The 27,199-nt window shown below is 49.6% G+C and overlaps 1 protein-coding gene across 1 annotated transcript in view; it reads right to left on the reverse strand.

Annotated features, from left to right (window-relative positions):
* TCERG1L (transcription elongation regulator 1 like) overlaps positions 1–27,199 on the reverse strand; it is a 221,439-nt gene that overhangs the window by 169,323 nt on the left and 24,917 nt on the right. Inside the window, exon 4 of the mRNA XM_508114.8 lies at positions 1,389–1,574. Within this exon, the coding sequence (XP_508114.6) occupies positions 1,389–1,574 (186 nt within the window). The remainder of the gene's footprint in view (positions 1–1,388; positions 1,575–27,199) is intronic.

A 27,199-nucleotide genomic window follows, 5' to 3' on the forward strand; every position in this document is an offset into this window, starting at 1 on the left:
GCTTTTGGTTCTAAGATTAATTTTCCTCTGAAAACAGTAAGTCACCCCTAATACATGTCAATGGACTGGTAGGTTTAACCAAATTCTTGACACAGCTGTAATTTATGCTCCACACCGAGATTATCCATGTGTTTTATTTTCTCCATCACACCCTAAATGCATGTTCACTGACATGCTGAAATAGAAATACGATTTGGATCTTGAGAATACAATATCCGACTTATCAACTAATTCATCAAACCAGCATAGAAATAGTGAACGCCAAAGGTCCATTGTTGAAAAAGACCACAATAGATTTACTAGCAACAAAGTCAACAAACTGCAAACACTCCAAAAATTGGAAAGTCATGGAACTAGGCTGTTTGTCTTTCTACCATAAAGTAGTAGGTATATATTTATGTGTGTGTGTGTCTATCACAGTCTAGTGATACATTTCCTGCTACTGATAATCTAGCAATTAATGATATTAATACAATCTTCCATGGAATTTCTCTTCAAGTTTTACCATCTCACATGAAGAACTAAAACCAAAATAAAAGAGTAAATCCTCAGTTCCTGGGAGTTGGTACTGTCATTTCAAATTAATGGTGCTGTTGCTAAGTTTGAAGAAACAGGCATTTCACAAGGATGTCTGGGTCACGAAGCGTGCAGGTTACAGTTAATGGATGGACACGCATGCCTGTGAACACGCAGAGACAATAGAGCTGCAGATGGGACCCAGGACCTCCCATCTACCCTAAGTGCCTCATCAATGCATCTCACACCTCTCAGGACACCAGAATGGCCACCCTCCCAGCCCCTGCCCTGAGGACATCTCAGAAAGGGAGCACTGTCTACTGCACTAATGAGCTCAAATGCATTTGTGGCGGCCCAAGCCTCTGGTACTCCAAGCTGTCACAGTGGGTGGGACCCCAGCCCCTGTGTCCAGCCCAGGGCCAGAAGGCATGCCAAGTGGACTGCCTGGGGGGAGCAGCACGCGGCTTGGCTCTGCGCTCACTCACCAGGCTCCACTCCAGCACGCCAGCCTGCACGTCCCGCGCAAGAAAATCACAACTTCCTGGGGTGCTTGCACTCCCAGACGCATGCATGACTCCCCCTAAATTCCAGTTAGTAAAGAGAAGTCTCATTTCCTCAAACAGAAGCTTTCACCTTGGCTTTACAGCAGGAAGTGCCAGGGTGGACCTGACAAGGTGGCTCAGCGGAGTCGGGTCGATTTGCAGGGTCTGAAGTCAAGCAAAGCCCAAACGGCGCCAGCTGAATGTTTCCCTCAACCGGAGCCGGGCTTCAGGTGCCACAGCGCCTGGGCCCAGGCCAGGGGCATCTAACCAGGAAGCCTCCGTGCGCTCGCTAAGGCAGCACCAGGCGTCGGGACGGCGCTCCGAGCCTACCTGAGAAGGGGGACGTCCGGAGGGGTATTTTGATGGGTGCCAAGGTCAGGAAGTGGCGCGGCTGCACGCTGGAGGGGGATGGGCCCCGGAGGTTCTCAGGGTCCACGGAGACCATGGCAGCGGCGGCGGCGGTGGCGATGGCAATGGTGGGGCTGCTGGTCGGCTTAAGGCTGTTATGGCAGCCACCTGCGGAAAAGGGATGCAGAGGGTCAGCAAGGGGACGACCAGGGCCATGGGTGACAGATGCCCATCTCGCTACCGCAAGATATCAGCCCCAGAAAACAGGTGAGGGGGGCGCTACCCCTCTTTAATGGAGGCCCACAGTATGTGCCACCGTCCGCAGAACAAATGCTTCTGATGAGTTCTCCATCAGTCAAATGCTGCCATGCAACCAGTGCACACACACGGCCGTGTGATACTCAGTGAGCTGCAAGGCTTACAGTCACCAGGGGACGAGCCAGGACCCGGGTGCCTTAAAGAGAAACCGCTTGTCCCTGGTGCCAGTGTGTTAAGTACCTAATCAGAAGTGACCATGAACAGCCCTCAGTGATTTGGAGCAGAAACCGGTGAAGGCCCAGGAGTGCCACATAAAAAAGTGGGGGGGTGGTTTGGAAGAAGGGGCAGCTGTGGGCCAGGGTGGAGAGAGGTTTCCAGAGGACACCAGGCTCAGCTGGGCCCTGCGGGGAGAGGGTGGAGAGGTTTCCAGAGGACACCAGGCTCAGCTGGGCCCTGCAGGGAGAGGGTGGAGAGGTTTCCAGAGGGCAACAGGCTCAGCTGGGCCCTGCAGGGAGTGGCCGGTCACCAGACCAGCTGCTGCAGGAGAGACACCCACACCCAGCTCAGCGTGGGTCGCTCCTTGAGAGAAGTCAGACTGCAAGCTTGGAATCAGGCATCTTTTCTGACATCAATGGACACATCTGAAAGTTTGCTTCTTCCTCTGCCTTTTCAGTAAAACATTTTTTCTTTTAAAAGACTCCTCAGTTTCCCAAATAAATGTGGTATCTAAGAAGTATTTTGTAGGTGCCATTTTATATGGATGGTGGAAGCTTAGTCTGGCCAGCTCTGGACAGCAATTTGGAAATATGTTTTTAAAACCTTGATATAATTCACAACTCTTGATCTGGCACGTCCTGTCCTGTGACCCACCCACATGCCCAGTGCCTTAGGATACAGGTGTAGAATGAGGAGCTAGAAATATCAGCAAAAGCAGGACGGCTGCATGAAGGATGGTGCGCTGTGCACAGGACGGTCAGTGGCCAGCACGATTACATCAGGGAAGATCGTTAGTGCCAGAGCGAGGTCTCATGATACAGTAGGCAAATAAAACAGGCTAAAAATCATATAGGTTCCTGCAATGTATCATCATTCAGTCAACCAGTCTTTATTTAGCTGACAAGTGCCAGGCATTTTCCAGCAGTAGCTCTTTGGGACAGAGCAGCGAACAAAACACTGGGAAGGCTGGCCTTTGGGGAAGGTTCCTCCCAGGTAGGGAAGAGGCAGGGTGCTCATTCTTCTTGTTGATTTTCTGTACTTTCCAGGCTGGTGGGCATAGTGGGAAAGCAGGGAGAGGGCATCTAGCCTTGGTGTGTGGGCCTCAATTGTGACTGGGGTGGCCAGGAAAGTCCTCACTGGGAAGGAAAAAATAGGTAAAAGTCTGCATGAGGCAAGGCGAGACTCCCTGCTGACCCCTAGAGAAGAAGCAGGCGTGCGAAGGCCCCGTGGCCAGTGCCTGTGTGGTGCCTTCCAGGAGCTGCAAGGAAATCATCAGGGATGAGGCACAGTGTTCGAGGCACAGAATACAGGGAGATGAGGAAGTGGCGGGTGGGGGGACAGCCAGGCTTTGCCGGCAGACATAGGCGGGGGATGACTTGGGTTGTACTCCAAGCGAGGCGAGCCACAGGAGGGAGCGGAGCCTGCGGAGCAGTGGAGAGACCAGCTCTGAGTCTCATCTGAATGTCTTCATCCTGCCTGCTTGAATGGGAACAGATGCGCAGGGGACAGCATCGCTTCCAGATGGGCTCAGTGCCATACCCTATAGAGTCCCTATTTCAAGGAAGACATCCAGGCTAGAGCCAGGAATTTGGAGGCATATAGGAGGTACTTAACACTATGATGTCAGATGTGGTTAAAAAATAGAAGAAAGTCGTGATAATGAACATATCTAGATGGCAGAATTACGGCTGATTTTCTCTCCTTTCTTTTGGAATTGCCTATGATGAGCATATACAGCTATTTTAAATTAAATATAATTTGTTATAGAGCAGCTTTAGGTTTACAGAAAAAATGGGTAGAAAGTAGAGAGAGTTCCCTAATGGATGCTTCCACTTCCCTCATTGTGAATATTTGGCATCAGTGTGGTGAGTTTGTTACAGTTCATGAGCTGACAATGGCACCTTATTAACTATGGCCACAGTGTTCACTGGGGTTCACCCTTTGTGCTGTGCATCCTATGGGTTTGGACAGAGGCATTGTAGGATCATTGTAGAGAGAGTTCCCTAATAGATGCCTCCACTCCCCTCATCATGAATATTTGGCATCAGTGTGGTGGGTTTGTTACAGTTCATGAGCTGACAATGGCACCTTATTAACTATGGCCACAGTGTTCACTGGGGTTTACCCTTTGTGCTGTGCATCCTATGGGTTTGGACAGAGGCATTGTAGGATCATACAGAGCATTTTCACAGCCATTGTACCACCACTGTGGTATCATACAATGCATTTTCACAGCCCTAAAACTCCCCTGGCCTCCGCCTGTTCATCCCTCCCTCCCCCAGCCCCTGGCAGCCACTGATCTTTCTATGGCCTCTCTAGCTTTGCCTTTTCCAGAAGGCCATTCAGTTGGAACCAAATACTATGTAGCCCTTTCAGACTGCCATCTTCCGCTTGGCAATATCCATTTAAGGTTCCTCCATGTCTTCTCATGACTTGATAGCTCATTTCTTTTTATTGTTGAATGATACTCCGTTATCAGGATGTGTCACAGTTTAGAAGCACAATTGTTGGATTTTATGGTAAGAGTGTGTTTTGCTTTTTAAGAAACTGCCAGACTGTCTTCCACGGTGGCTATGCCATTTTGCATTCCCACCAGCAGTGAATGGGAGTTCCTGTTGCTCCACATCCTCAATCTGCATTTAGTGATGTCGGTGTTCTGGATGTCGGCTTTTCTAAAAAGTATGTCATGGAATCTACTTGTTGCCATAGACAGATTTGAAGTCAGAAAAAAATAAGCACTGTTCAAAATATATCATCTTAATAATAACACACTTTAGAAAATTTATAAGATAAAGTAATTATGTGGATAAAAAGGTCCCTCCTGAACTCCCCCACTGAACACTGTCCATCTTTTGTTATATTGCAGTTGTTTGGCCTGGCTGTGTTGGAAACGTATCACAATCACACCACATCTGTGGCTTTTTCATGAGATGGTATAAAATGAACACTTCCTTTATCATTACATGGCCTTCGAAAGTCCCACTATGAACCACAGCCTTGTATTCCAAGGAAGGCACATGCCCCATACATTTGCCATATTTTTACCCACCCCCATCGTAATAGGTGCTGTTCTGATAGATAACGACGACATAAACAACTGTCTGCAAACAGATTCATTTCTGTATTTATTGCTATGCAGTAGATTGCAGGGTCCAAACAGTGTAAGCATGTGTCAGTGTAAGGAGGGAATTTTCCAGAAGTTTTGATGCACTAGAAAGCCCTACACAAATTTATTAGCAATGGCTTCTCCCCTTAGGATCTCTGTTTGCATGCTGCCTCTCCACAGCTGTTTCCACTGGAATTTAACCACTTAGTAGTTACATTTAACCTGCTTAGTGGGCCTCTGAGTGAGCGCAAAAGTTAAAGTCCTTGCTGGGAAGTTATTTCCAGTTGAGGAAGGAAAAGATGGTATCAGAATGACCTGGAGTTTTCCAAACCCCAGGAACCACTGGGAGCCCCAGAAGGGCAATGGGTGGGTGGGACGGAGGGAGGGCTGTAAACACGCAAAGCCCCTCAGGCCACTGTAACATCCCCCCTGCACTCCCCCTCCGCCCGCACCCCTTTCCTGTGCCCAAGTCCTGCCCAGCCAGAAGCTTCTCCCTGGTCTCAGCCCAGGCTGACCTTCCTGCCGGGGATGCTCTGACTCTCATCCCTGAAGCTCCTCCTACCCAGCAGAGAGGGACTGGGGCAACACACCCTGCCCTTGCCACTTAGCAGCCCTGCCAGAGCACAGGTGCAGCAGTGCTGGTGGTCAGGCCCAAGCTGTGGGCTCCTGGGTCGGGAAGGGGCTGTCGAAGACCACCCACCCACAGGAAGGAAAGGTTGGATCTCTATAGGGTGTGATATGGGTGCAAACAGATACAGAGAAGCCATACAGCTTGGTACTTAGTATACAGATTTGCACCTGAGGAGTCGGGCTCCTGGTTCAAAGCCTGAGTGTGATACTTTGGGCCTGACCTGAAGGCTGCACTGGGCAGGTCTCAGGGGGAAGCTGCGTCCCCACACCAGGCTCTTGCTTAGCCAGGCATGGCAGGCTTGAGGGAGCAGCAGGGAAAGGCTCGGGCCCTGGGGCCAGTCACGCTCCCAGCACATCTGCACCCCTATCTTGGGGACACCTTCATTCTCAGGTCTCATTATCTGAGGCCTCGGGCAGAGGTCCTCCAGGTGTCTCTGCTAAGACCTCCTTGTTGGCGGGGGAGGGCAAGAGCTTAAAGCCACCTCCACGCTCTGACTCAGTTCCCAGGGAATTCCCGCTCCAAGCCCTTCCCAACTCCATGACTTCAGGGCCCCTAAAACTGCAGGAGCCTTTTGTTCAGGGCTCCCTGACAGCGTGAGGGCCCCACGTCTGTGTAGATCACTCTGGCTCTAGACCTGTGTGCTGGTCAGTGAGGGAAAGAGAACGGGGAGTTGACATGTCCTCCGACTTCAGACTCTTGCCTGTCCCAGCTGAGCCCTTAATTAAGAAGACAGGACCAAACTTCACAATGCTGGCGAGAAGCCACCGAGTCCATTTTTTTTAATGAACTCAATCTGTTGTTTGAAATGAAGATGGCCTTTCGCAATGAGTGAAAAAGCGACTGATGGTGTGTTAAAAGGAACAGATACTAAGGTGAGAGTGGTTTGTATATGGAAGTGAGAAAACGTGTTTACCACCATGTGATTTTGTTGCAAAAAATCATGGGTCAACTAAACAGAAAAATAAATAAGGAAACTTTCTTATCTGTCTCTTTAAGAAAAATAAACTTGAAAATATACTTTTTAACCTGCTCTGAGATCACATGAAATTTTAACACTCTGATTCATTCACAAAATCAGCTGAATGATATCAGTGAAGACAGAAAGTTAATCATATCAACAGAATGATTTACATCATTGGTAGATGAGATCGAAAGAAGAGGTCCTGGTATTATCATAAAACTTCTGCCCAGCTCCAGGCCCTTGTGAAGGGTGAAGTTCAGTCATGACAACCATCGGAATTGAGTACCAGCAAACCTCAGAGATAACGCGGGTTCAGTTCCAGACCACCACAATAACGCAAATATTGCGATAAAGAGAGTCAAGTGAATTTTTTGGTTTTTCAATGCATACGAAAGTTATGTTTACACTATAGTGTAGTCTGTTAAATGTGCAATAGTATTATGTCTAAAAATTGTACATCCCTAAATTTAAAAATAGTTTATTGCTAAAAAATATTAGAGATCATCTGAGCCTTCAGCAAACTGTAACTCTTTTGCCAGTGGAGGGTCTTGCCTCGATGTTGATGGCCGCTGACTGATCAGGATGGTGGTTGCTGAAGACTGGGGTGGCTGTGCCAATTTCACGAAAGAAGACAACAGCAATGCTTGCTACATTGATGGACTCTTCCTTTCAGGAAAGATGTCTCTGTAGCATGCAATGCTGTTTGACAGCATTTTAGCCAGCCCCAGTAGAACTTTCAAAATTGGAGTCAATCCCCTCAAACCCTGCTGCTGCTCTATCAACTCAGTCTATGTAATATTCTAAATCCTTTGTTATTATTTCAACAATGTTTACAACATCTTCACCAGGAGTAGATTCCATCTCAAGAAACCACTTTCTATGTTCACTCGTAAGAAGTAACTCCTTATGCGTTAAAGTTGTATTTGAGATTTCAGCAATTCAGTCACATCTTCAAGCTCCACTTCCACTTCTAGTTCTCTTGCAGTTTCCACCACATCAGCAGTTACTTCCTCCAAAGACGTCTTGAAACCCCTGAAATCATTCATGAGAGTTGAAATCAGCTTCTTTCAAATGCCCGTTAATGTTGATATTTTGTCCTCTTCCTATGAATTATGAATGTTCACGGCTGCAGAACGGATGTTGGGTTAGCAGGCATGAAAACAATTCATCTCATCCCCATGTGACCAGGTGCGTTGTCAATGAGTAAAAATGTTACGAGATCTTTGGGGTGTTGCTTTTCTGGCTGGAAACCTCTGGCCAGTGGCACCTTGGTCTGACTTCTTGAGTCCAGAAAGAATGAGGTACACAGACAAGTGGAGGGTGAGCAAGACAAAGAGGAGCTTTATTAAGTGTTAGAACAGCTCAGAGGCTCTCAGCAGAGAGGAGGCCCTGGAATGGGTGGCCCTCTCTGCAGGCAGGTCATCCTGATGAGTGTTCAGCTCTCAGCAGAGAGGGTAGCTTCTGTCTGCAGCTGGTCAACTGGACATCTGCAGTTCTCAGCAGAGAGGAGGCCTTGGAGAGGGTAGCTCCTCTCTGTGGCTGGTCGTCCCTACATCTGCTGCTCTCTGCAGCGGATAACTCCTCTCTGCAGCTGGTCATCCTGGCACCTCTCTGTCCTCTGCTCTGCTCTGGCTGAGTCTTTTATGGCTTTTATGGGCCTCAGAGGGGAGGAAGTGCCTTCCAATTGGTCCATGGGTGGCCATGAGAGGGCCTGGAAAAGGCACAAGTCCCTACTCCAGTCCACAGGACTGGCAACCGGCCCCCAGCCTTCAGGTCCTCCCTGGCCTGAAGGTGCATCCTCATCTGGAACCCACTCCTTCACACCCAGGAGCCCGTCTGCCTCCTGCCACCACTCATCATGCCCAGGCTGCTTGCACCCAGGGGTACCCGCAGGCCAGTGCTGAGTTGCCACCAGCGCCATCTCAGCCTCCCACCTGCGCTCATTGGTGCCCAAAGTCCAGAGAATCTGAGGCAGCAGGGCACTGCACATGAGCACTGCCCTGAGTGTGCACACACCTGGCTGGACTGCAACAGCACCCAGGCTTGGCCCCAACCCTACTCTAGGATCGGAGTAAGCACTGGAAGCAGGGAGAGGCCAGGCAACAGGAGCAGATACACCCAAGCCTAAGCCCTGAGAGCATCGGGAGGCCCAGGCCCACAGCTGCAACCTGGGTGGCTGCAACTGAGCCTCGGCAGCTCCCACACTGCCAACTTGAGGGGGGTCATGGCTCCTGCCTGTCCCAGCTCTACAAGGTGAGCAGACCTGGCTGTGCCCTTCTCTGCGTCTCCCTCTGCCGCAGTGGTGGCCCTTGCACAAGTGAACCCGATGTTCCTGGGGCTGGTCCCATGAGTCCTGGCTGCAACTTTAGCCGGGTGCTTATGGGCTCCCAGGACATGGCAGAGCGTGAGGTTGAAGCTGTGGTAGAGGCTCCAAGCCTCGGAGCAGGTCCTGCCCAGCCATGCAAGGGTGGAGGTGGCACAGTTGGCTGCCTTGGGGACATGGGGCACAGGGGACCCCACTGCTGCTCCCACCACCAGTCCTGCTGCCCTGTCCACCTCCTTGCAGACTTCGGTGGGGGCTCCAGGGCCTTGCCAGGCCCGTGCCAGAGTCGAGGGCAAGGGTGATGTTGCCACAAGTTCCCCTGGGGCCCTAGTGCTCAGGGGTGGTCCAGGGCTCCCCTTTGCCCAGCTCACAACCCTGCCAGGGTTGGCTCCTCTGGGAGCGAATTGCAGGCCCTGGGCCCAGCTGCCAGGAGTGCCAGGCTCAGCAGTGGGAGCAGTCACTTCTGAGCCTGTGGGGGGCAGGGAGGGATTCCCAGGCCCCTAAGACCACGGGAATGCCCTGCTCCACAGCCGGCCTTGAGCAGCTGCAGTGGTGCCCAGGGAGGGCTGGGCTCCTGCCTGCTCTGTGGAGTGGAAGACCCAGCTGCGCCTCCCTGCTGCAGCTGGCATCTTGGCAGCAGCCACTCTAGATGGACTGCTGCCATTCATAATATTTTGATAGGAATCTTTTTTATTTTTATTTTTTCTGAACAGTAGGTCTCAATAATGGGCTTTAAATACTCAGCAAACCATGCTAGAAACAGATGTGCTGTCACCCAGGCTTTGCTGTTCCATTTATAGCACACAGGCAGAGTAGATTTAGCATCGTTCTTGAGGGCCTTAGGATTTTTTGAATTGTAAATTAGTCTTGCCTTCAACTTAAAGTCACAAGCTGCACTGGCCCCTAACCAGATAGTCATCAGTCCTTTGAAGTTTTGAAGCCCATCACTGACTTCACCTCTATAGCTATAAAAGTCCTAGACGGCATCTTCTTCCAATAGATGGCTGTTTCATCTGCATTGCAAATCTCTTCTGTAGTGTAGCCACCTTCACTGACGCTCTTAGCTAGGCCTTCTGGATAACCGGGTGCAGCTTCTCCATCAGCACTTGCTGCTTCACCTTACACTTTTATGTTATGGAGACAGCTTCTGTCCTTAAACCTCATGCATCACCTCTGCTAGCTTCAAACTTTTCTTCTGCTGCTTTCTCACCTCTCTCAGCCTTCACAGAGTTGAAGACAGTTAGGAGCTTGCTCTGGATTAGGCTTTGGCTTAATGGAATGTTGAGCCTGGTTTGATCTTCCATCCACACCATTAAAATTTTCCCCACATCAGCAGTGAGGCTGTTTCACTTTATCTTTTTGTTGTTGTTGTTCACTGGAGTAGCACTTTTGATTTCCTTCAAAAACTTTCCCTTAGCACTCACAACTCGGCTAACTTGTTGGTGCATGACACCTAGTTTTCAGCCTATAATAGCTTTCAACACGCCTTCTTCACTCAGCTTAATTATTGCTAGCTTTTGATTTAAAGTGAAACATGCCACTCTTCTTTTCATTTGAACATGTAGTCGCCATTGTAAGGGATTAATTGATACAATTTCTATTTATTTGTTTGTTTGTTTTTTCATATAGCGTCTCACTCTGTCACCCAAGTTGGAGTGCAGTGGCATGATCTTGGCTCACTGCAACCTCTGCCTCCCAGGTTCAAGTGATTCTCCTGCCTCAGACTCCTGAGTAGCTGGGATAACAGGTGCCTGCCACCATGCCTGGCTCATTTTTGTATTTTCAGTAGAGACAGGGTTTTGCCATGTTGGCTAGGCTGCTCTCAAACTCCTGACCTCAAGTGATCTGCCCGTCTCAACCTCCCAAAGTGCTGGGATTATAGGCATGAGCTACTGAGCCCAGCCTCAATTGATCTAATTTCAATATTGCTATGTCTCAGGGAAGAGGGAGGCCCAAGGAGAGGGAGAAGGATGGGGAAAGGCTGGTTGGTGAAGCAGTTAGAACACACAGGACATTGATAGATTAACCTCCCCATCTTATACAGGTGAAGTTTGTGGCTCCCCAAAACAATCACAATAGTAGCATCGATTATCACTGATCATAGATCACCACAACAGACATAACAATACTTAAAAACTTTGAAACACTGAGAGTTCCCAGAATGTAACAGAGACATGAAGTGAGCACACGCTGCTGGGAAAATGGCACCCACAGACTTGTTCCACCTGGGGTTGCCACAAACCTTCAACTTGTAAAAACACACTATCAGCAAGGCACAAGAAAGGGAGGCACAATAAAGAGAAGTGTGCCTGTGCCTACTGGGCAGGTGAAGCCTCGCACCAAACCCGCAACCCACAGAGAGCCCACGGAGCACGGCAACCCCACGTGCACATCACAAAGGCAAGAGGAGCGCACTTCAGGAGGATATCCAAATCCGTTTACTGATAAACATGCAATGGTAACACAAGGAGCCCAGTGTTGGGAAGAAGAGGTGTGGGTTGCTTTGTGTTTTCCTTCCTATGTCCTTCTCTGCACCCCATAGTCAGACATTTATGAAGCCAGATGGCACCTGGCTCTGGGAATGGAAAGATGATATAACGTGGGCACCCAGGCAAACAGAAGAGTGCCTTTGGGTAGGAGTTGCCTGAGGACACAAGCCAGGAAGGGCGCAAAGCCAGCCAGAGCCTGGGGAACGCTAGCTGCTCCCCTCGGAGACGCCTCCTGAGCTGAGTTTGAAGAGCAGCAGGCACTCAATACACTGCGTGGATGGATAAATACCATAACTAACTTTCCCCAAAGGACCACAGAGAATCCCGTAGTTGAGTAAATAAACAGTGAGATAAGACAGGTCCAGCCAAAGAAAACTGCTAAGCCAGCTCAGAGATAAGCCAGAAATCCTATCCCACAAGGATGGCTTACAAAAATCAATATTTTAAGCAAAACAGTAATTAACCATGTGCTTCCCTTGAGGGCAGGTTGAGGAGAGGGTGCGGAGCCAACATCTCCAGAAAACCCACATGTGCTTGATGCCCAGCCCCGCATGGCTGCTGCCGTTGCTGGTGTTTGCATTGTTATTGCCACTCCTACCTTCTTCTCTGATTATCAAACTTGCAAAAAGAGTTTTGGTTGCATGTTTTTTTTCAAACACTTCCTTTAATATCCACATGCAGGCAAATGTCCATTGTCCCTGTGTGTCGTGGGAGATATCAGGCTTGGCGAGGTTTGTCGAACCTGCACAAAGGCCCGCAGTGATGATGGTGCCGACATTCCTGTTCCAGTGTATCTGGCCTGAATCCCACCCTGCCAGGCTGGGGCCAGGCCCCCTCCCCACATTGGCTGAAGTCGTGCCTCATCTGTCTGATGCATCTGAGAGGAACAGGGCTTCCCAGAGACTCTCCTGGGCCTCACTAGGTCCCACCCTGGGGCCGTGTGCACTGAGGCATTTGGCTGGGCTCCACATCGTGACTTCCTGAAGACCCCACTGGCCTCAGCAACACCAGGAGGGCAGCCCTGCCACCGCCTTCTCTGCTCAGAGGCTGACCAGCTGTTGAGATGCTTCCAGAACCTGCCTCCAGAACCTGGCACCCAACCAGCAGCTGGATTTGGCTTTTCCTGGGACTCAGTAAAGAGGAAGGAAGAAGAGGGACAGTAGGGTGGGAGCCCGGTGCAGTGGCAGGTGGCTCCAGAATATCAGGCCTAGTGAGCCAAGCCCCACCGTGCCGGCTCAGCACACCCACACGCAGCTGGGCGGCTCTCCAGGTTTTCCCTTCCTCTCTGGGCACACCCTAGGTAGGAGCCAGCCTCAGTCCAGAGGACTTCCGTCTCTCCCTGCACTCTGCAGAGGAGGTGCCCACAGAAGGCACGTGGCTGGAAAGGCCTGCTGACCCCAGCCAGACCCTCCCTGCCTGGCCCAGGCATCTGACCACTCTGCCCAAGGGATGCTCACCCAAAAGGAGCGTGCTGGCGTCATGGGCTCTGGGGCCTGAGGCTTGGAAGACTTGTCAAAGACTAAGCTGGGAATTATGCCCGCCGGTGGGGTGCAGAACAGATAAAATGCTAAGCATTTGCCTTCTGCATCTTCACCAGAGATCAGGAGGAAGGCCAGGACAGATCTGCCTCTGAGAATGCCCATGTGGAGGGAAGGCCTGGAGGCCTCCCTGAGGGCAGAGGGTTTTAGGCAAAGCCCAGGATAGCTGGTGAGGGTCCCTGTGACCGGAGACTGAATCTGACAAACACCAGCTGCCATGCTGTCTGTGCTGAGCAACACATTCAAGAAAACAAACAACCATTAGTTTATTATGCTTGTTTAGCAACTGATTTCAGCTCCAGTGGAAATCCTTCAGGCGCTGTAGCTACCAACTGTACCAGAAATAATGGGTAACCATTTCTGCAGAAATGACTCTTTGATCAGGACAGTGACTTCAGGCACAGAAGACAGGCCCAGCAAGCTTCACAGGGAGATAAGCCTGGGTCCACAGCAGGCACACGGGGCTCTGACAACACGGTGGGCAGCGGCGGAATGAGCTGGTGCAGGGACTCCGTCAACAGCACGGGTCCTTCCCTCCGTGACCTCTGAGAACACCGTGTCTTGCGCCTCCACACACAGCTCCACACACAGCTTGCAAGAATCAGGAAATCCATCAGGAATTAACTATGCTCCTTGTGGAAGACCAGCGCCAGGTGTTTGCATATCTGACTGAGGCGCCCTGCAGATTCAGGACACATTGCGTTTGAACTGCTGTTGGATGAGGTGGCCAGCATTTGCAATTTCTGGTGTTTGTTGTTCTGGTTGTTTTCTGAAAGGCATCCAATGCCTGCTATAGTTGCAAGTTTTGAACGTGCCAAATAAATAATCCTACAAACTGGGCTGGATCATGGTCCAAGCTCCACCGGCCCCTTTCATCTCCTTGCCATGTTAGGTGTTTGACTATCTGGCTCTTGCTGGGTGGTGGAGTCCCCAAGGGCCCCCACCATTCTTTCCTCCCTGCCAGCCCTGTGCCTGGGGACCCCAGTGCTCAGGAAGTGTCCGTGTGGAGCCTCACCTGGCCAGTGGGAGAGATGACCCTTGGCAACCCTTCCTGATCCTCCCACGCCGCAGCCTGGTCTGTGAACTGTGCCGTCCAGCATGGATGGGGGTGGAGCCCTTGGCAATCTCCCCACAGCAGGGAAGCTCAGGCCCTCAGTGCTGCCCACCCTGCCGGGATGTGGAGGCACGAGCCATCACCTCAGCAGGCTCAACACACCAGCTTCCACGGGACCTAGAGGGCACAGAGGCTCCTCACCCCGGTTTCTGCATCTGTGGGGTGGGGAGAGTGTTGTTTAGAGGACCAAATGGACAAGGTGCCCAGCCAGGAGCTCTGTAGCTTCCCTGTCATTCGAGGGTGATCTGGCGCCTTTGCTGATGGGGAGGGTCTGTCCATGGAGTGAGGCTTTGGAGACTGTTCTTCAGACAGAGCAGCAGGGAGTTGGGGTCCACAGTGGAGTGGGCCCGACCTCACCCTCAGGCCTGGGGCGCCTCACTCAGGCAGCGCCACCTTCCACTCCCGGCATTCCTTCCATTACCCTGGCCTAGGTCGGGTCCCTGCCCCATGGCAATGGGTCCTGGACTCCCAGGGGCTGCCCGTGTAGACAGCCTGGGACCCCCATGGTTGTCAGGACATAGCCTGGATGGCCAGAATGGAGGCCCCAGCAGTGACCACACACAGTGGTGATTCTCGGGCAGTGTCTGTTGGGGGCTCGGGCGCGTCCAGCTGGCCTCCTCCCTGGGTCTGGAGTCACCAGGAACCCGGTTCCCAAAGCACTCGCCTGCCTCCTGGAGAGTCCCTTGGCCAAAGCCCCGGGCTTTGCTGCCACAAACTCAATGTGGAGCCTGAATCTCTGCCACAAAACGCCAAGGAAAAGTTTCTGAGGAATGAGGCTTTGGGAATTGTCATTTAAAAGGTGACTCTCAAAGTGAAACGCAGCGGTGGGGGCTGACCCCAATGGTGGGCCTCAGCTTTCCCGCCTCCGTCCAGGCCCCTGGGCTGACCGAGGCTCCCTCATTTGCCGAGAGGAGGCTCCAGGGCGGAGGGCGTCATTTCCCGCAGAGGAGACGCTGCCCACACCTACCCCATCTTCGCAGTGGGTGGCACTGGCCCAAGGTCTCCAGGGCGGAGGGCGTCATTTCCCGCAGAGGAGACGCTGCCCACACCTACCCCATCTTCGCAGTGGGTGGCACTGGCCCAAGGTCTCCAGGACGGAGGGCGTCATTTCCCGCAGAGGAGACGCTGCCCACACCTACCCCATCTTCGCAGTGGGTGGCACTGGCCCAAGGTCTCCAGGGTGGAGGGCGTCATTTCCCGCAGAGCAGACGCTGCCCACACCTACCCCATCTTCGCAGTGGGTGGCACTGGCCCAAGGTCTCCAGGGCGGAGGGCGTCATTTCCCGCAGAGGAGACGCTGCCCACACCTACCCCATCTTCGCAGTGGGTGGCACTGGCCCAAGGTCTCCAGAGGTCACTCTGAGTGCCTCCAGGAAGCCCCAGGGCCAGGCTCTGGGCTTCCAAAAAGGCTCTTGGAGCCAAACGGAGCTCTGGTGAGTGCTGGCGAGTGGATGCCGGGAAGCCCCACTTCTCTAGGCTTTCCAGGAAATATGGAAACAACAGGATTTACTCAAAGTGAAAGTCAGGAGTGAGAGAGAAACTATTCCCCCGTGAAAAGCTTCCCAAATTGAAAGAAAATAATTTGTCAGGGAACATGTCACAGGAGAAATGAAACTGCTTGCTCAGGTCTGTTTTCTTCTCTTCTGTTTGGTTGAGAGAGGAACGGGGCCTGGGCGTGTGATGGAAGCACCACCGCCATCGAACGTCTGCTCAGCGCCCAGGAGGAAAGTGTCCTTCCTTTTCCTGCTCTGCTGTCTTGCACACAACTCATGGTCATTGATCCCATAGACACGGGAAAGGAAAGATTCTCGTAAACTACATTTCAGAAAATATCCACATTTTCATATTCTAAAACGATCATTCTGTTTCTTCAAAATGAGATTTAGCAAGCAGAATGCAGCCTTTGGGCGGCGGATGGTGCCTGCACAGCCGCTGACCTCCAGAGCGGCACCTGCTCAAGGCAGCCAGGGTCAACGCCATTCCCAGCTGCACTTGTTCAGTTTTGCTCAGCATCCTATGGCCATGAAAACTGAGATCAGCCGACGTATGAGTCTCGGCTTTAGGACTCTTTCTGCCTCTCCATCCTTGAAGGAAGTATGAAGGTGACTTTCCCAGGCACATCCCTTTCATTTCATCTGCGTGCCCCTCCTCTGCTGACATCACAGGTCTGTGCACCAAGACTGCTTTGCAAAGGGCTTCTTCCACTCCGGTTGTTTCGTTAAAACCCCCTTAGGGCCCAGCTCCCCCAGCGCAAGGCATTGCTGCTGCATGGCTTGTTCATGATCTGGCTCTGCACAGGTACTCACAGACGCCAACTTTCCCCAAGCTTCCTCCCAGGCCCCAGGAGGGGAGGACCCACCTGACCCCTCACATTGCCCTTGTGCTTTTCCAGCTGAGCTAAGCCCAGGCCGTGTGACACCGTCCCTTGGCATCACCGCTTCGCTTAGCAGCTATAAAAAATGTGGAAATGGCTCCATCCAGTCTGCCTGCCTCCATCCACAATCCCAGTTCTGCAGTTTGGATTGTCACATCAGGTGGAGTCAGGCAGGCTCGAGATCTCAGAATGCAGCCTAAGCCTGTGGGCACAGACCTGGAAGACCCCTAGGCCCCACATTCTATGACTGATGCTCCTCTCGGGCCACTGACTCCTGATCCATACTCAAAGGTGCCCACATTGCCCTGCTCTCAGCATTGAAGGGATGCAGCCAAGGTTCACCCTGTCCCTCCACCCCATGACACAGTGCCTGGCAGCTGGGCCTCCTCCCACAGAGCTAAGGAGCTAAGAGGTGCAGCTTTGGCATGTGTCCACGGAGGACCCTGATGATGTAAGCTCAAAATGTCCACTGGGCCCCACCGCATGGGTATGAACAAGCAGCCCTGCTCTCCACACACTGGACAGAATGTCTAATCGAGTCACCGGAGGTCTACAAGCATGGACATCACTCTCCCTGCCTCAGCAAAATGGACAGGTACAAGGTGAGAGTGTGGTACTCTCACTAAGAACGGAGAAAATTCACTTAGCTTTGTACGTCAGTTTAGGGATACTAATGCCTTGTTATTATTGTGATTTCATGTAATTTGTTGCACAATAATTTGAATATTCATTTTATTATAACTAGAGATTAATGACACTACCCAGGAGAACAGATTGCTGTGAATACCTGGTAACGTAAATGTCCTGATTACTTTAAGGAACCAGATCAGAGAGGGAGAGAGGGGGAAAAGGCAAGCAGCAGTTTCCATCATTAAGAAACAATGGACGGGTTCCCTCAGGTTCCAGAAATCACCCCTCAAAACTTACCCACGTAACCAACACCCATCTATACCCCAAAAACTACTGAAATAAAAAAATTAAAAATTATCTTTAAAAAGGAAGAATGGATGGTTTTAAAGTAACTTCCAATGAGCACCAGGAGCCCAGCCTTTCCCCCTGTGCCAGCATCAGCTGGTGGGGCAGATGGCAGTGGGCTCTCTGGAACTGGAGATCCAGCACAAGGTCTGGACGTGGACGCCTGGGCATGACAACGTGCACGCACCCCCAGGTTGGCTGAGAAGATCCCTTTGCCTCCCCCAGACTCACTTTCTATCAGAATCTGAGACATGCCTGCCTCCACCACACACACAGAAACTCCTCAGGCAGGATCCTGCTCCAAGGCCCATACTGTGTATGCAGCTGGTGCTTAACACATACATGTTAATTGGGTGGCTGCTGGACAGCATTCTCCTCCTGAAAGATCCATTCAATGTGTGGCTTTCATGAATTAAAAGGGTCCACAGCTTCCTCAACTTCCAAGGGTCCTCCTGATATGGGGTTACCATGGGGGGAATCCAGCAACATCCCTCTAAGTACAGTCCAGAGCGTCCATCTATTGCTAAAAAGATTAACCCTCTGCCCTAGAATACATGTGTTTACATCACGAAAGCTGCAGCAGACAGATTCTATTCCCAACCAGCAGCCCAAGGCTTCATTGACCTTGAGAGGAGGACAGAAGCCTATTTGTTTGCACAACAACAAAAGTTTTGTGAAGAGGTTCTTTAATGCATTAAGCAAAACTCTGCCGTTTATCATCAGGCAGCTGTTTTCAAACCACTTCATTATGTTCAACACACATGCAATTGACACTCCCCTCTCACCTGCCTCGTCATATCCCTCGGCAGTAACAGAGCACAGGAAATTATTCTCAGCCCGTGCCTCTCTCTTTGGAGATGCATTTAGACAGCGATGCAATCAGCCAGCTGACAATTTTCAGGGATTCTCCTGCTTTGCTGAGTCTATCTTGGTTATGAAATTAAGATGATTAAATGCCTCATCATTGAGATACCAAATATGCTTTTCTCTACACCACCTGCCAGGGTGGGTTCTGTTCCTGAATCTTCCCAGGTAAGTGCATGCTGCTTCCTTCCATGACTGTCCGGGACGGTAGACAGGTCTTCAGTGGATCGCGGATAAATGTGTCCACACTGATGACTTTATTCCTCAAAACCCAGACTCTCTCCCAGGAAATAGCCGCTGGACCAGGATTCCCTACAAACTCCAGAATGAATATGCGCAGTATTGGAGAAGGAAAAGCTAAGACAGATATGCTCAGAAAAACATTTCTCATCATATGTAGCTGCTGTTGAGTTGTCATGTCAATATGACATAGCAAGACGCGATCATGCCTGTCCTTGCAGAACTGCTATCCTAAGCGAGACGAGAGTTTGAGATTACAGAATCAAGGCATTGGTGGGGACTGAGGAAAACAACATCACCACTGAGCTAGGAGCTGTGAGGAAGAGCAGAGACCGGGCTTGGGAGGGCGGGGCCACACTCAGAACTGTCTGCTCCTCCACCCCACGAGTGAATGGTGACCATGGAGGTCACAGAGGGCTTAAAGCTGGAAGGTGGATTGGCGAGGTTCTGGAAAGTACAAAGGAGATGTGAGTTCATTATTTGAACCCAGCCCCTGGACGCTGAAGATTCCTGACAGTGCACGCCTACCCCAAAGCTCTAACAACCGGAGCGGTCACTGCAGCTGCCCAGATGGACAGCCAGGAAATCTCCCGCAGGCCTGCGCCGGGGAGATAGTGGCCTGGCCTAGACATGAGCCACAAGAGAGGGCCGCTCCCCACCTCCTGGCGAGCACACTGATGCCCACAGGCATGTCCACACACTTGGCTACTTAATGACGTTTTTGGAACCCTCCCAGATGCAGGCACTGTCCAGCAGACGGCCCTGCCCATCTGGCTCAGGTTCTCGTCTGGGGAGCAGACCAGGGACAAGCTAACAGAAAGCTTGAGGGTGCAAAGTCAGTGTTGGAGAGGACAGTGCCCATGGCAGAAGGATAAACACAGAGGCAGGCATGGGCCTCTGAGGTCAGGTCTCAGCGCAGATCTCAGGGAAGCAGGGATGAGCCCTGAGGACATCTGGTCAACAGGTGCCCGGAGGAGGGCACAGTGACTGCCCAGGCCCCAGGCAGAGGCCTGGAGAATGGAAAGGAGCCAGTGGCAGGTGCCTCCTGAGCCGGGAGAGCCACCGACTTGGGAGGGAAAAAGGCCAGGTGACCAGAGCAGGGGGCTCAGGGGCCATCCTGATCTCTGGATTTCATTCCGCATGTGGGGAGCTTCAGCCACTCCCCAAAACAGGGCTCTGGAGGGAGGAAAGTCTGAGGAAACCCAGCAGGCTGTGGGAGATGGAAGCGGAGGGAGGCAGGGGCTCCCGGCTCCTGCCTCCCCCAGGGCCCACTGGCCTCAGGAACAGGAGAACTCAGATTGATCTGGGCACCGGTGGGGCTCCTTCACCTGACTCTGAAACCCCAGGCAGAGCCGCGTGACCCCGGCCGAGTCGCATCCTCTCCTGGATCCTGCTCGGTTTCCTCACCTGTAAAATGGGGCAGCGATGCTTCTAGAGTTCACTGGTGAAGATGAGACGAGGCCCCCCACTCCTGTCCTCTCCACTTGAGCCACATTGTCTTGTCTTTTCTTTTTTTTTTTTTGAGACAGAGTCTTGCTCTGTGTCACCCAGGCTAGAGTGCAATGGCCTGATCTCAGCTCACTGCAACCTCTGCCTCCGGGGTTCAAGCAATTCTCCTGCCTCCACCTCCCAAGTAGCTGGGATTACAGGTGCCCACCACGATGCCCAGCTAATTTTTTTTTGTACTGTTAGTAGAAACAGGGTTTCACCATGTTGGGCAGCTTGGTCTCGAACCCCTGACCTCAGGTGATCCACCCGCCTCGGCCTCCCAAAGTGCTGGGATTACAGGCATGAGCCACCGCACCCAGCCCACATCGTCTTTTCAAGATATGAGAACGATCATGTCTCTTCCCTGCTGCGGAGTCACTTCCTGCCAAGGCTGGCCTGGGGGGTGCCCTTTGCTGTTGGTGTCCTTGCCTGCCCAGGAGTCACCATCAGGCCCTTGAAGGCCCCTGCTCTTTCCCATCCTGGGGCTTTGCAAGGAGGAAGTGCTCCTCCCTCCCATGGGAGCTCTCCTGGGCTCATGGGGCCTCGGGTCCCCTGAAAGTCCTCCCTGATGACTGCTGGACCCCCACAATCCTCCTGCATGGCCTTCAACCCCACACCTCCCTCCGGGCCCTTCTGCTGCCACTGTGTGTGCCAATCACATCTGTTTGAGAAAGTCCGTCTCCCTCACAGGCCCCCAAAGCTCCAGAAGCCCAGAAACCTCGCCTGATTGGGTTCAGCTCTTTCCTTCCTGAGCCTAGTCCAGCCTCACAGCTGCGTGTGCCCCCTCAGGCAGAGACAGGGCTACCTAGTTCATGGGAGCCCTAGATTAGATGAGATGACCACAGGGAAGGCCCCGATACAGTGCCTGGCACACAACTCATCAGTCATTTTTCCTTTCAATTCCAAGCCACTCTAAACATGGGTTGACTTTACGAAGGGACAGAGGAAAGGTGAGAGGGGGAGGAAGGAGGGATGGAGGAGAGGGAAAAGGCCTGGGCAGGCAGGTGGGCAGGAGTGTAAGACACTCAGTGCCATGCATTGCCTGCAATTGACAGTAAGCAATGCTGCTAACCTTCAGGACTGTTTAGGACAGTGGATGGGTCTTTTCCAGTGAGCCCATTCCAGGCTTCACATCATGCCCGGAGTCTCTAGGACTTAAAGCCCCAGCAGGGGCCAAAAAAATCTAGCCTCATCAAAAGCCAAGTGACAGAACCCTGGAAACAGTGACATCTGGTGAGACAAGCTCCTGTCCCACCATCCAAGGCGCCCAGATGAAGAGAAGACCATGGGCCATGCTGGCCTGCAATCCAGAAAAACAAAGGAGAGAGAAAGCCGAGAAGGATCTGGAGGAGCACAGGCCACCCAGCCGCCCGGTGAGGATGGCCACACCTCCAGCAACCCTTGACTGAGCCAGGGAAATGTCCCCTAAACATCTGTAGGGATGGGCAACGCTTCCGGGCTTTGGTGGGTGACACTCACGGATGCTGAGACACCCAGAGCAAACCCTGCAAAAACCACCCATAGCTCCTCACTCTGCCTTTCACTGCAAAGGTCCAGCTACTCTCTCGGGGGCACACCCTCCTCTCACCAGCAAATCCCACAGGAGTGACCGGTGAGAGTTTCTCCATGTGGAATGCGACCCAGCAGAGCCAGCTACACCCTTTCGTGAGCCCCGAAAATCAGAGAGAGGTCTCAGTTAATTTAGAAAATGTATTTTGCCAAGCTTGAGGATGCATGGCTGCGACACAGCCTCAGGAGGTCCTGGTGACATGTGCCCAGGGTGGTCAGAGCAGTTTGGTTTTACACATTCTATACATTCAAAGCCAAGGTGGGAAGACTGGAAGCAGGAGGGGCTTCCAGGTCAAAGGTAGATAAGAAAGGAATGGTTGCATTCTTTCTATATGCAAGGAGGCATACAGAGATGCACTTATCTCAGTGAGCCGAGTGGTGATTTTGAATAGAATGGGAGGCAGGTTGGCCCTAAGCAGTTCCCAGCTTGACTTTTCCCTTTAGCTTGGTAATTTGGGGGCCCCAAGATTTATTTTCCTTTCACGTTTCAATATGAAGCTACACGACTCATCTGTGCCTGCCTAAGATGTGCACACACACACACAGACACCTGTTCTCTTTGTGGTTGTGCTTCCTGCAAACAGCCACATGTATACCCAGGTAGTCTCAGAGATGCACCCGACAGGCTCAGGGTGGACAGCTCTGAGCCTGCACCAGCGTCCCCACCACCCCAGGCCAGGCCCTCCTGGGAACCCAAGCTACTGTCCTTTTCGCCTGTCAGGTATAAAGTGAAGAAATTTTGCTATCCATGGAACCTGATCAAGCCTGTGGCTGCACCTTCCCCCTCTGACTCAATATTCATCATTTGACCTTTTAGAGTCAATCACAAAATGTCATTTTTAAAAGGCATTATTCAAGTTATCACTGTGGTCCACAGTGAAAATTCTTTTTCTCTTATCCAAAGCCTGCATCAATGTTTATATGCCTCTTTCTCATAATCTCAATGGCAATAATCTACTAGCAACAGTCATTAAATTTCCCACTTCTATTGCAAATTGTACAATACCACGCTCTGCATTCCAAATCACATTCAATCTTCCTTTCACGAAACCAGCAGACATTGCCTGCATGTCTATCACGGCGGCTTTGCGGCTGAGCATGCTGAGGAATGCCCTGCACGCCCTGTGCTGCCCTCTGAGCGTGTCCACCGTGCAGCTTTGTCTGTATCACAGAACACCAATGCACATGGACTAATTAGATCAAAGGAGATTCAAGGTCCATCTCCAAATTTAAAAAAAAAAAAAATCCATTGCAGTAAAGACAATGCTACCTGAAATGAATGCTTACTTTCCTCAAGAGTGAGCACCACCTTGTCCATATGAAAGGCATTTGTGCTGATGCAGGAAGGAAAAGGAAACTTTGAGTGAAGCCCAAGCCCCCAGATCCTTAGGGAAAGAGCCAGACACAAAGTTTGGCCACTGGGAGCTGCCTGTTTCTATTCTTCCCAAAGGCAAACCCTCCCTAGAGAGAATGCAACTGAACCTCCACAGTCCCCCTGGCAGACTCTCCCGACGCTCCGTCCTAAAGTCCCTATTGGGAATTTCGTGTTCTTGTTCTTTAAAAGGACCCCTACCCATCACAATTTGTATACCAGTCAGGGTCCAAAAAGACTGATCCGCCCCCTGCTTACCACCTCCAACACCTAAAAGTGAGGACTGCCTGAGACCAGTGAAAACCCTTCTGGCCGGGCGCGGTGGCTCACGCCTGTAATCCCAGCACTTTGGGAGGCCGAGGCGGGCAGATCATGAGGTCAGGAGATCGAGACCATCCTGGCTAACACGGTGAAACCCCATCTCTACTAAAAATACAAAAAATTAGCCAGGCGCGGTGGCGGGCGCCTGTAGTCCCAGCTACTTGGGAGGCTGAGGCAGGAGAATGGCGTGAACCCGGGAAGCGGAGCTTGCAGTGAGCCAAGATAGCGCCACTGCAGTCTGGCCTGGGCGAAAGAGCAAGACTCCGTCTCAGAAAAAAAAAAAAAAAGAAAAGAAAACCCTTCTTCTGCAAAGCCACTTAGGAGGAATTTACCCAAATCTTCACCTCTGAAAGCACATCCAATAGCTAGGTATTTAGACCCCACGCTTTCAAACGTCTCAGAATTATATTGAAGTCACATTTTCAGGAATTCAAAAAAACATTGTTATGGGAATTATGATGGTGACATGCATGGTGTTTTAGAAACAGACATTATTTTTTTAAGAGTCCTGATGCAATTGTTTTACAAAAATGTGTAGTGGTTGGTGATACCAAACAGGCAGATGGGAACTAATTCTTCCCTACAGAAACCAGCGAAAGTAACCTCAGCCATAGCAGCAGGAAGACAAGACCTCCCTCTCTGAAAACTTTTCACTAGAAGTTGATTAACTTACTAATACAAGTTAATATACTAAAATGTTAATAAAATAAATGACTGTAAAAACCTGTGGAAGCAGTTTTTAAAAATAACCCTGCTTTGTTCACACCTCTATCCCCCAGCACATATACCAGTACATGCTACAGAATAGGCACTCAATCATATTTGTGATATTGATAATTGATCGATATTTATCAAGCCCTTGTTATACCAGACACTTTGTCAGGCTTTGGAGAACCAGCAGTAAATGAGACAGACACAGAGGGCTTCTGCCCTCCAGGAATGTACATTCTTACCTGCATGATGTTACCAGAGTTTTAAAGGAAAAAAAATGTAAAGTAAGCTCAATATTTAATTTTTATCATAACATTACTTCTCATAAGTTCATTTCTTATGGGTCTTGACCCTAACTTTCTAAGAAAATTAAAGTTCAGGTGATATCTGTAATTCAGTAGGAATCTATTGAATCTATTGTGTTGCGTAATTTGAGGGTATATAATTTGAGACAAAAATGTATTTTCTCTTAGAAGAATATCTCTTATTACACAATTTTAGAGCTAAGTGCACGTAGGCTACAGAAGCTGAAGTGAGTCATGTCTGCCACAGTGCCGTGAGCAAGGTTCTCTGAGAGGCTCTCCAGCTACAGTGAGGAACGGCCTTAGGCGGCATGCATTGGTACAGTTGCCAAAGGTTGATCAGGGCTCCAAGAAGTCGACTTCTTTCCATTTCCCAGGAAACCTGTCTTAGTTAGGTCTCCCTGAGAACCAGGCAGCAGTGACGAAGGAAGCTGAGTGCAGGATTTTAGAATGAAACAGAAGCTTTGCCTTCACGGGGGACTGGTCTGCTCCTGGGTTGATGGTGCCCCTTAGTTCTGCAGATGCAAATGTAAGGCTTCCTTAGTGAAAAGCGTAACCAACTGAGCTTACTGAAGTTCCACGTATTAAGAGGAAATGTTAAGCTCAAAGTTAAAGAACACCGGATAAAAGAAGTAAACCACCATACAGAGAGCCAAAAATAACAAACGACAAATTTGGACCCACAAAAATTAGAGATATAAGAATTTTCATGTATATAATATACTAAGTGTATATGAAATGTTTTCAAGAGGAGCAAGGACCAAGACATTATAATGAATGAAGAAAAACTGGAAAACGAAGACGATGAAATTTCTAAAGATTAAAATAATTGTTGAAATGTAAAACTTCATAGGAAGTTGAAACAGCATATTTGACATAAATGAAGAGAGACTTGGCAACTGGAAAACACAGCTAAAGAGATTGCTTAGAATAAGCATACAGAGCAAAGAGATAAACAGTATAAAAGAAAAACTGGCTGGGCGCGGTGGCTCCCACCACTTTGGGAGGCCGAGGCAGGCAGATCACTTGAGGTCAGGAGTTCGAGACCAGGCTGGCCAACATTGTGAAACCCTCTCTCTACTAAAAATTCAAAAATTAGCCAGGCATTGCAGTGGGCACCTGTAATCCCAGCTACTTGGGAGGCTGAGGCAGGAGAATCACTTGAACCCGGGAGGCAAGGTTGCAGTGAGCCAAGATCGAACCACTGCACTCCAGCCTGGGCAACAGAACAAGACCACATCTCAAAAAAAAAAAAGATAAAAAGAAAAAGAAAAGAAAAACTAAGAGATATCAGGCCATAAATCAAATCTCCACACATTTCAGAAGAATTGTTGTATACAGCCCACAGTTTACTTCAGTTACAAATGAATAACAAAAAGAAAATTTTAAATCTGCATACATTAGAAATTAATTGAATGGGAACTCCTTTAAAAACCATAGGACATAAAACTACACTGAAAATTTAAAATTTAAATATGAAACTGAGTGATAACAAAAATAGTACATTAAAAAATTTACAGAAAGCAGTGAAAATTGTATTAAAGAGAAAGGGATAGCCTTAAATCTTTTATGAAAATAAAGACAGATAATTAATGGGCAAATATACAACTTGAGGATTTAGGGGAAGAAAAAAAACAATACATCTGAAGAAAATGGAAGAAAATTGAGATAAGAGCAGATTTCAATCAAGTTGAAAAATGTCCCCAAAATGTTTTTAAAGACTAAAAGTTGTTTCTTTGAAGAACTAATAAAATGGACAAACCTCTAGTGGAAATGAACAAGTACATTTTTTTTGAATGAGGAGGTGCAAATAAGCAAAACTATATATTAAAAAAGATAACTATTATTATAGCATATTAAAAATATAAGTAGGTACAGAACAATCTTATACCAAAGGCAATTTGCAAACTTAGATGCAAGTATAAATTCTAGAAAAAAAATATAACTTGTGAACCCTACCAGAATAGGAAATAGAAAGCATGCATAGTCATATAACAACTAAATACATTATATCGGTAGTTAAAAACCTTTCCACATAGGAAAGACGAGGTTCTTATATTTTAAGAGGAAAGTTCTACAAATTATTTTTAAGGAATATTCCAATCTAACATTGTAAAATTCTTCCAAAACATTAAAAAAAGAGGAGCCACTTCCCAGCTTCTTCTATGAATCCAGTATAGCTTTCACACTAAAGCCAGGTGAGTCTAGTAAAAGAAAATGAAGCAGCCAGTCGCAGTGGCTCACACCTTTAATCCCAGGACTGTGGGAGGCCGAGGCAGGTGGATCACTTGAAGTTAGGAGTTCGAGACCAGCCTGGCCAACATGGTAAAACCCTGTCTCTACTAAAAATACAAAAATTAGCCAGGTGTGGTGGCTCATGCCTGTAATCTCAGCTACTCAGGAGGCTGAGGCAGGAGAATCACTTGAACCTGGGAGGTGGAGGTTGCAGTGAGCTAAGATTGCACCACTGCATTCTAGCCTGGGCAACAGAGTAAGACTCTGTCAAAAAAAAAAAAGAAAGGAAGGAAGGAAAGAGAGAGAGAGAGAAAGAGAGAAAGAGAAAGAAAGAAAGAAAGAGAGAGAGAAAAAAATGAGATGGCAGGGCAGCTTCACACAAGAACGTGGATTAAAGACGCTAAACACTGTAATAGAGATAAGTGCAGCATTGTGTATATGAAAAGGGCAATTCAACATGAAGATTTTGGGTTGATTCAAGAAATGTAAGTGATTTAACATTATAACAGTTTAAAATATCATACACCACAATAACAGATTAAAAAAAGAAAAATGTGGCTATCTTAATCTAAAAAGGTAAAACATTGAAAAAAATTCATCCCTAAAATATTATAACAAGAAATGAGCACCAGGAAACTCAGATGGAAGGAATGTTCTAAGCCCAGTGGCGGGTGCTAAAACCTATAAGCATATTGAGAACAGGATA

Source organism: Pan troglodytes, chromosome 8, assembly GCF_028858775.2.
Source record: "Pan troglodytes isolate AG18354 chromosome 8, NHGRI_mPanTro3-v2.0_pri, whole genome shotgun sequence".
NCBI classification, from domain to species: domain Eukaryota; kingdom Metazoa; phylum Chordata; class Mammalia; order Primates; family Hominidae; genus Pan; species Pan troglodytes.